Source organism: Hemicordylus capensis, chromosome 8, assembly GCF_027244095.1.
Source record: "Hemicordylus capensis ecotype Gifberg chromosome 8, rHemCap1.1.pri, whole genome shotgun sequence".
Classification (NCBI taxonomy): Eukaryota; Metazoa; Chordata; class Lepidosauria; order Squamata; family Cordylidae; genus Hemicordylus; species Hemicordylus capensis.
The window spans coordinates 30,539,698-30,549,447 of record NC_069664.1 but is presented as its reverse complement, the minus strand read 5'-3'; the positions used below and the strand labels follow the sequence as shown (position 1 = coordinate 30,549,447).

The 9,750-nt window shown below is 50.2% G+C and overlaps 1 protein-coding gene across 9 annotated transcripts in view; it reads right to left on the bottom strand.

The window, feature by feature from the left end:
- Positions 1–1,781: 1,781 nt before the first annotated feature.
- TTC12 (tetratricopeptide repeat domain 12) overlaps positions 1,782–9,750 on the bottom strand; it is a 33,583-nt gene continuing 25,614 nt past the window's right edge. For 8 of the 9 annotated variants that reach the window (XM_053270024.1, XM_053270032.1, XM_053270028.1 and 5 more), the window contains 6 exons: positions 8,974–9,078; positions 8,203–8,271; positions 7,096–7,197; positions 5,357–5,456; positions 4,319–4,544; positions 1,782–1,959 (listed from right to left, as the gene is read on the bottom strand). In XM_053270024.1, coding sequence (XP_053125999.1) covers positions 1,884–1,959; positions 4,319–4,544; positions 5,357–5,456; positions 7,096–7,197; positions 8,203–8,271; positions 8,974–9,078 — 678 coding nt within the window. In that variant the 3' untranslated portion in view covers positions 1,782–1,883. Of the gene's footprint in view, positions 1,960–4,318; positions 4,545–5,356; positions 5,457–7,095; positions 7,198–8,202; positions 8,272–8,973; positions 9,079–9,750 lie in introns of those variants that run through there. The other variant, XM_053270033.1, reaches the window with a different exon arrangement.

Genomic DNA, 9,750 nt, shown 5'->3' with positions numbered 1-9,750 from the left:
CCGCTGTCTGGTTTGATCAGTAAATGCAACTGAGAAGTGTCCAGAACCCTGAACACTTTCTGAATGTGTGTCTTGGCTGAATAACTGAATGAGTAACTAGTTTGCCATCTAGTGACTGCAGAATACCCATTTAGCATTTGATGGGGCTGAGGAAGAGTGGAAGATGCTCGGCCTAGCATGTAGGAGTGGTGCAGGAGGATTGGGCACTATCCTTTGCACACCCGGAAGGATCCCTGTTTTGTGTGCAAAATGGCAGGGTAAGTGCTGCAACCCATTACAGGCACGGGTACAAATGGGCCTTCACAGGTAGCAACTTAAGAGCTGGCTCTTTTCTTCACATAGGTACTAACAAGTGCCCAGGCATGTCTGAAGACACCTGCAGATGTAGCCCCTTTGCTGAATTCAAGACCCGGCAAATCTGGGTCTGGTCTGTGCCTGGATGGGGGACTATTTGGGAAGCCCCTGCATGTCTCCATTTGCTCTCCAGCTGAAAGGGGGGAGGGCGGTTGCATGCAATTCATCTCTCGAACCCCGCACAGGGTCATGCCCACTATTGCACAGGACAGCTTCTGCAGCAAAGAGCTATGGAAGTGGTGCCTGATACGTGCACGTGTGTGTACAGTCTCCAAAGGAAATGTGGCATCCATGCCAGAGCCACAAGCTGGGCAGAGGACAGGAAAGAATGCTAGTCCCAACTAACATGCATGACAAACAGTCCCAAAGTTCGACAAAAGCCCTGCGGAATCACAACGTTTTCATGATTTTGGAGGGGAGGCTTTGCCCGCTATGGACGCTGGACTTTTGATCCCAAATCTGCAACTGGTGAATTGACGTCCATTTCTGATGCATGAGGACATGCAGGTGGGCGGTCACTCTGAGGCAACACAAGGCCGATGTGCCCAGAGAGGAGCAGCACGGCAGTGGCAGGACGGAGAGAGGGCGGCAAAGGGCTCTCCAAGCCCCGCTGGCAGAATCAAAGGCTCATCTTCTGTGCACCTGTGCAACTGCACAATCTTATTAATTCAAAAGAAAAGAGCCTACAAGAAGTGCCAAGGCCCACAGCTTTTTATAGGCACCCATAGAATTTGGTCTGTAAGAGCAAGCGGTGGCAGCCTTTCCTGTAATGCACTTAGCCACTGCTTCCAAGAGGCGTCAATGATATATAATTTTGTATCTGCTTTCTTGGGGAGGGAGGGAGGGAGGGGAGAGAGATGGCACATATAATAGTCTGCTACCAGTATCAACAAGGTTGAAGAGAAGACTCAAATAAATCTGCCCTTGGCTTTCCTTTCCCGTTTTGCCTCTGCATAGGTTGGGTGCGGATTAGTTACCTCACTGGAACCTGGTTAGGCTACAAAAAGGCAGAGAAGCTAAGCTCACCAATCTGGGGGCCTGGCCCACAGTCCATTCCACAATATATCTGTGTGGGCATTCACAGAGTTCTCTGATCCAGAATCGGCCATCGGGGCCATGCTTATTCGCTGGCTGGGCTCAAGGCGCCAGACCACGAAGGCCAACTCATCTCTGAGTTGCCCACCACGAGCAAGTCCACCCGACAGCCCCACTTAGAATAGCCTCTTTAGAGTCTTTAAAGCCAACCAGGGGTGATTTCAGAGCCCTCTCACAAAGCTGTCATTCCAAGGAACTCATCTGTGGGGAAAGGAGCCGCCGCCCCCCCCCCGCCCCCGCCCCCTGCAACCCAGGAGCTGCTCTTGGTTTCTGATTAACTTGTGTGTCCTCCCAACACTCCATCTCCCTGCTGTGAGATGCCAAACAGTGGCTGTGTTTCCATCAGTTCTCTTTATTACAAAAAGAAAGGTTCGTTCCCGAGCAGAGATACAGCAGATGCAGTAAACAGGCTTTAGGGCAATTTCCGAAAGGCTCTAAACTCCTTGCACATGCTTCACCGAGTCCTTGAGGACTGCCATCCCGTTCAGCTCCCGCAACCGACTGGTGTGCCTGCAAGGACCACAGCAAAACAGAACAGTGAGAGTATGCAGAGGAGGACTGCCAGGGCACACGGCCGATGCCCATGTCCATCACAGAGTCTCAAGCACCGATATTACAAGGGACCTACACGCCAGAACCAACAGATGACCCAGCAGCAGGCAAAACTGGAATTCTGCTAACCATATATTGTTCTCCCTTCTGGCACAAGAGTGACAATGCTGTATGGGACTAATCCATTGTGGAATTAAGCTGGTCCTGCAGAAACCAGCATGAATGGCCCCCTTGGCCAAGCAGGGTGGCCTTGATTTGCATTGGAATGGCTGACTACATGTGAGCACAGCAAGATATTCCCCTTAATGGATGAGGCCGTAGCTCAATGGAAGGGCATCAGGTTCAGTTCCTGGCAGCATCTTCAGGTAGGGCTGGGAAAGACTCTTCTCTGCCTGAATCCTCGGAGAGCTGCTGCCTGTCAGTGTAGGTCATGCTAAGATTGATGGGCCAAGGGACTGACTCAGGAGAAGGTACTTCACAGGTTCCTATGGTCAGGCAACACACCATGGGCAGATGGAGGGGAGGGTTAGGGATGGGGCTGGATAGGCTGACACCAGCCCTCGCATCCCGTTCAAGAGGCCCCAAAGGACAGGCTGCGCCTCCCCTGGCAACTGCTCACAAGACCCAAGAAAGGCCTACATTACATCCCGAGAACCAGTCTTTCACACTGCAGTCTAATCCACCTCCTGCCAGGCACTGTTGTCTGGATTTCCTCATGGAAACTCACGGAAATAAAAGCACCTGCATAGTCCCCAACAGCCATCCCATCCACACCCAGGGGAACCCGCCATGCTTAAAACAGGGAGGGAGGGAGGGAGGGAGGGAGAGAGAGAGAGAGAGAGAGAGCTCTCTATCCCGTCCCCAAGGGGATCACAATCTAAAAAAGAAACATAAAGACAGATGCCAGCAACAGCCACTGGAGGGATGCTGTGTTGGGGATGGATAGGGCTATTTGCTCTCCCCCTGCTCAATAAAGATCACTTTAAAAAGGTGCCTCTTTGCTCACTTAGCAAGGGATAAATGTGCATCAGTACTGTGCCCATGAAAGTCCTGGCTTTCAGAAGGACCAGGGGTGTCACCAGAACTGTAAACTATTTACCTGAATAAAAGACAACTCTGAATTTAAGACCACCCCCTTTTAAAATACAGGTTATATCTGTATTTACCTGAAAATTTACCCTAAAAGAAAGACGGCTCTAAATTCAATACGACCCCCCAATTTCATACATCAAAGAACTTGGGGTGGGGTGGGGGGGTGGGGGATACCAGTCTTGAATTCAGGTAAATAGAAAGAAAGGCAAGAAATGAGGCCCCTGGGCGAGCAAGCTCTTGCCCTCAACTAATGAAAAGACCAACAGCTTGAGACAACATTTTATTAATCTTAAGTAATTTTCTTATTTTAAAATTGTAAACCACTTTGGGAGCCTTTGTCAAGGCAGAAAAGCGGGCAGGGTATACATATTTTAAAATTAATTAATTCATTAATTCAAGTAAGTAACTCAAGTGGACTTCACTGCATCAAGTAGGGGTCCTGTGAATCCAGCCCAAAGCACAGACAACAGGCAAGTCTATGTGAGGTGTATATTTTTCACTGGAGTGGATCATCTATACTGAGCACAGTGTCTGAACCCTTTTGGTGCAGGATTAGGTCCTTGGGTGAGTCCCTTGCACTCTAGGTAGGGATCCAGAATGTCTGACACTGATAGGCCACCGATGGAGGAGCCAACAGACCCTGTCTCCACTGGTCTCACAAGCCAAATCATGACCAACAGGCTTAGCCACATTAGCCAGGAATGACCCTGGCTAATGAGATGGGATGGATCAGAGACAGCCCTGTCTACGGTGCTGTTCCAGCTGGACAGGGAGAGTCTCTTGGTCCTCCTCTCCAGCCCCTACCGCTTCCCAGGTAGGGGTGAACATGCGTTCTGTAGCGAGAAATCGGTGCTGCAAGTCCTGGGATTGTTTTGACATGTCACAAAGGGTGGATCTGGATGAACAGCTGAGACAAGGAAGCCACCCGGGAGACCAGAGGGGTCTCACCAGCGACCTCTCTGGTGAACACTCCCAGTGCATCAGCGCCAAGTGTTGATATGCTCACAGCTCACCACCTGCTGGGTCATCCACCTTTTCAAAAGGATTCCAGGAGGTGACAAACTCTGACCTCACACTTGGCTACAACATCCAGACAATCAACTCTCACACAGACCAGCACAATTCACCACTTGATGATAGCTCCACCACCTCACCTCAGCTGCTCCCATGAATCCCTCCCAAACTGCCCGAGCAGAATCCTTCGTGAGCCCAGGCCGATGCCTACCTGGCATCAGTTGAACAGAGCTTCCCTAAAGCAACTGCTGCATTCTCTTGCACCATGGTCTTCTGGGAATCCCTGCTGGCGAGTCTCAGCAGAATCCTCACAACGTCCGTTTCTAGCAAATTGGTGGCAGTTCCAGGCACCTCAAGGCATTTCCTAAGGCAGAAAGCAGCATTTCCTGCCACCACCTCGTTCTCTGAGCGTAGGAGTTTCAGTAGCATTTTACATTCTACAGAGAGAGAGAGAGAGAGAGAGAGAGATGGCATGAACACTTATCTCCCTAACAAATTCAGTCAGTATAGTTCTTCCAGGGGCGGAACTGCACAGGATTTCAGCAAGCATGTATGCCCAAACGAACATGCCAAGGGAATACTTGTAAGCAGAAGATAACTGGGGTGGGGGTGGGAGTTCCTTAACCCTTGCCATGCCAGCCAGTTCTCTTCAGCAGATCCCCACTCCTATTGGTCACTTCCCACTATCTGTTCCCCCCACCCCCACCCAGAATCCATCTGGAGGGATGGAACCCCACAGTTTCAAAACCGGTGAGGATTCATAGGGGAGCATCTGCAGGCAGCCATGATTAAGCACTCCCTGCAAATCCCCTTCTCCATCCTCACATTCACAGGATGAGAAGCACAGAGTTGGGAACTGCATTTGTCTTGTGTCATGCAGTTCCGCCCACACATACTGAGTGTCCCTGAGGAAGCACACAGCCCCTTTGTGTGTGTTTCAGAGTGTCCGTCTGGAATAACAGGATAATTCTAACAGAAGAGTGCGAGATGCGGCTTTCTCTTCCAAAGTGGGGTTTGTCCTCCAGAAGCGGCTGTTCCTCCCATGAGCAGCAGGCACACACCTGGGCCCTCATACGTTCTGCACACATGAAAGGCAACTGGGAGCCACGTGAAGCAGAGGCAAAGTCTTCTGTACATGTGTCCGACCCCTCCAGGACAGAAGCTAGAACGAGCACTCCTGCCTCGTCCCAGAGACGAAGTCTGTGGTGCTGGAACGACTTGCATGCGGGGGTGGGGGGGGGACACTCACTGCCATCCAGCTTCACCACCTGCTCCTGGGCCTGCTGGCTGCTTCTGGTGCAAACCGCGAGCGTCTTCATCGCATAGACAGAGGTGGTCTGCCCACCTGCCTAGATTGGAGTCAGAAAAACACAGGCCTCTGAGTGTGTGGCTCTGCTTCCCAGGGCTCGCAAGTCCACTGAAAAGGTCTCGGTGCTGGAGAGTTGTTTATGGATGCTCTGTGACACGAACAGCAAGTCGTGAACTACTTAGATGTGCTCAGATTTAGAATTGTCTCCCTTTTAAAAATATATTAGCTCATAAGCGAGTCCAGGCGAGGATTCATAATGGGATTCAAATTCTAGCACCACAACAAAATATGACCTTTCACTGGGACACAAGCCCACCCAAGAATAAATCTGCAATGCAAATGATACTGCTTAACAGGCATTTCCATACATGAATTGTTGTTAAGGGAATAAATCTATCAAGAAGGCTGGCTTTGGTGCACACTAAGTAGATGAAATTAAAGGTCTCCTTTGGGCATTCATGGGAATCCTAGCCATTTCCCTTTGACTACAAGAACAAAGCTGGCCCCGGGCTTCGCTGCTGCCATGCTAATTACCAAAGTTAGGCCTGGAATGGTAGGACTTCACAGTCTTCAACAGAGGGCATCACACTGTAGTGCCCAGATGACGGGATTAAACCAATCTGAAATGGCTCCCAAACCAGGATGGCTCGGAATAACCGTTCTGCGAGGAAACAAGTGGCCTCTTTTTAAAAAAGTATATTACAGCTACTGGGGTTCTGTTTTGTGGGTGGCTGTGCTGCTGCTGCTCTTGGCTGGCTTTAAAGAGCTGAGATGCATCCAGAATAGAGTTGCCATAACCACTGTTTCAGCTGCAAAGCACACTGCAGCCCTGGAGAAATGGCTAGAAAGCTAACACTGGTGGAAGAAGGGGGTTAAAAGCAGAGCAGGTATCCGAGAAACCTTTGTAGAGTATTTGCAAAGTTGTCATAGGAGCCAAGGGAAGGCTGAGCCCGCAGGGGAGTGGCAGGGTGCATGCTTTGTGGGCAGAAGCTCATCGTTTCAAATATGCAGGTAAGAAGATCTCAGACTGTAGCACTGGGAAAGACCTTTCTCTGCCCAAGCTCTTGAACAGCTACCACTAGTCAAGGTAGATAATATTAAAGTTAAGCCCAAAGTTCTCCAAGGAGAAGTTTTCTGTGATGGGTGTGGGGGTTGAAAGGTCCCCCAAATCACTACCACATGCGTTCTTTTTCTCCACTGCTGCCCATGAAGTCAGCTGGTGGCTGGACTTGTCAGGGGAAAACTGGTGGCTGCTGGGAGGAGCACCAGAGAGTTCACTCAGCACGAGAACTTTCCCTGACTGCCTGGGAGTGGGGTGATGAAACTATATGTGTGGGATTTCAGCTCAGCACTCAATTGGGCTAAATCCAGAGAGGGAACAGTGTTGGTCTGTTGCCGCAAAAACAGCTAAGAGCAATTGGTTGGGTGTACCAATGTTCTTCCTCAACAGAAGCTGAAAGGGTGGACATTTCCAGGGAAATCTACAATGCACAGTCCAGGTTTCTGTTTAATCAGAGGCACCAAAATGTGCCCTTGGTGGCTGATGCTGTTTGGTCTGACTTGGCAAGAACTTGACTTGTACATTCACACAAGGGTGCAGAGACACGTCAAGGGTGCTGAGAAAGAAAACAGTCATTCTGGAGCTGGGCTAGGAAACTGAAATGGGCAAAATAAGCTACCTTCAGAAACTGGATCATTTTCTTCACCACGCCTTGCTTCACGGCCTCTTCCACTGCCACCGGACTCGCCGGAAGGATGTGGCTTAAAAGCCCAACTGCTCGCTTAATGAAGAGAAAATGAGAAAGTGGGAGATGAGAACTGCTCTTCTTTCAAAACAAATTATTGTATTTGTTCAGCTTGTGGCCCTTTGCTTGGGCTGACAGAGCTCCTTGCTTTTATAAGCTACTGGTTACAACAGAAAGAGAAAATAAAATGGAAAGGAAATACATAATCTTAATGATCTGGAAATGCAGTGCATGATGGCTGCGAAACTGTTGTTCTTTTTAGTGTTAACTGAAGACAGTTAACATCCCATTTATCAGCCCTGCAGATAGGGTCACCAGAGGTCTATCTGCAGGGTTGACAGGGCAAACTGAGCTACTTTGATATTTAGTAGGGCTGTGCACAAAACTGGTTTGAGCCAGACTCGAACTGGACAAGTTCGGTGTTGTGCCCCCAAACTAGAACAGTGGGGGTGGGTAATGTTTCTCACACACACACACACACACACACACACACACACACACACACACGGAAATGCACACCTATAACTTTTGGCTGAGCCCTAGTGAAAATCAATGCAGCTAGCCAACCCATCATGCTTCAGTGCAATCCCAAAGTGTGAGTGAGAAAACGTACGGAGCCCCAAGCTGCAAGCTGCCTCCTCCAACCAGAGCCATGCCCCTCCCCGTCCACAGGCAGCCAATGGGCTTTCCCCGCCAGCCACTGCCTCTTTTCTCCCACCACCCTTGATCGTTCTCTGCTGCTTGGTGCACCTGTCCATATGCCAGCCCCAGCTGCCAGGCTTCCTTGAGATGCTGTGAACATGCAGCATCATACGGAAAGGTGATCAGGACCGAGGCCCTGGCAGTCAGCACCAGAAGTCACCCCTCAGGAACGGATGGCAGCCCATGGAGTGGCAGGTACCAGCACACGTTTCATTGACTCCGGCTAGTCTGGCATGTTAATGGAGTTGGAGTTGGAGATGGAAGCAATTCAGGACAAAGATTTTTAAAAATCTGCAGGTTTGGTGTTAATAATCTTCCTTTAACCAAGGAACTACTTACTGTCACGATTCTTCCATCTTTATTGCCCAGGAGGGACAAGGATTTGCTAGAGATTCCTTCTGCAAGCTCCTGAAACAATAGCCAGGATTAAAAGGCTGGTTTATAAAGGGCAGAAGAGCAGCTCAATTAGTACTTCTGGGAGGCAGAGGCAGCTGCAGTCCTGCCAAGGTTCTGACTGGTGCTTTTAGTCAAAGGACAACAAGATGACACTTTGGCCAGGAAAGACAGAATCCCTGCTAAGCCCCAAGGCTCACTGGGTGACTATGGGCCAGCTGCTCTCTCTTAAAACAACCTACTTCGCAGGGTAGTTGTGAGGATAAAATGCGGGGGTGGGCGGGTGGTGGTTAATCCCAGAATAAGATGCAGGGCAAGAGAATCTTCAAGCTTGGCATAAAGGTGGGCACTGACTGGTGCATCTCCCCTGAAGATGGGAAGGCTACACCATAAATGGTGGCTGGGGGATGATGGGAGCTGTAGTTCAACAACAGCTGGAAGGCCAGATTTGCCCACGATAGGGGCACCCCCCACAGCAGGGGCAGGCAATCTTGGGTCTCCAGCCACTGCTGAACTACAACTCCCATCATCCCCAGCCAACTGATTGATGGGATGATGGGAGTTGTGGTGCAGCAACAACTGGAGAGTCAAGGTTGCCAAGGAAGGGAGGACTCCACAAGGCCTCACTCAGAGGCACCAGGGATGGGAAGGCTCCCGAGAATGCGCTCTTCCAGGAAACTGACGAAGCCTCTTCAAGGGAAAACCACAACCCTTTACCTGAATGGTCAAATTGGGTTCCAGGGAGAGGTTCATCATGAAGCCCAGTACTGCATAGAGGCACTCGGGATATCTGGTGATATTGTCTCCAGGCCAGCATTCATCCTGTACAAGCCGAAGATAAAATAAGCAAACCTATGGGCCACAGAAACTTCCTCACACATGCCACTGCTGGGAACTCTTCTGCTGGCCAGTCAGTGGACCTGGCCACTTCTGCTCTGGTGGACCACCACAAGACCAGTCATGTCTCCCACCATCTCTTCTCTCGTTGTGTTCCCTTCCTGCAGCTCAGCCCCTTGGTTAGATGAAATAACAGGAAGCTGCCATCTACTGAGTCAGACCATTGGTCTATCTAGCTCAGTGTTGTCTACAGAGACTGGCAGTGGCTTCTCCAAGGTTGCAGGCAGGAGTCTCTCTCAGCCCTACCTAGGAGATGCTGCCAGGGAGGGAACTTGGAACCTTCTGCTCTTCCCAGAGCAGCTCCGTCCCCTGAGGGGAAGATCTTGTATTGCTCACACGTCTAGTCTCCCATTCAGATGCAACCAGGGCGGACCCTGCTTAGCTCAGGGGACAAGTCATGCTTGCTCCCACCAGACCAGCTCTCCTGCTGGTCTGACTCCATATAGTGCAACTTCATATGGGATCACAACACTGTAGCAGCTCCAGATCAGAGAATTTGACACCGTACAGGTAGTGACAAGTTGCTAAAGGAGGTCACCTCTACATTGCAACGGAGGATGATGTATTAGTGATGTGGTTTAAATTGACTGTCACTTT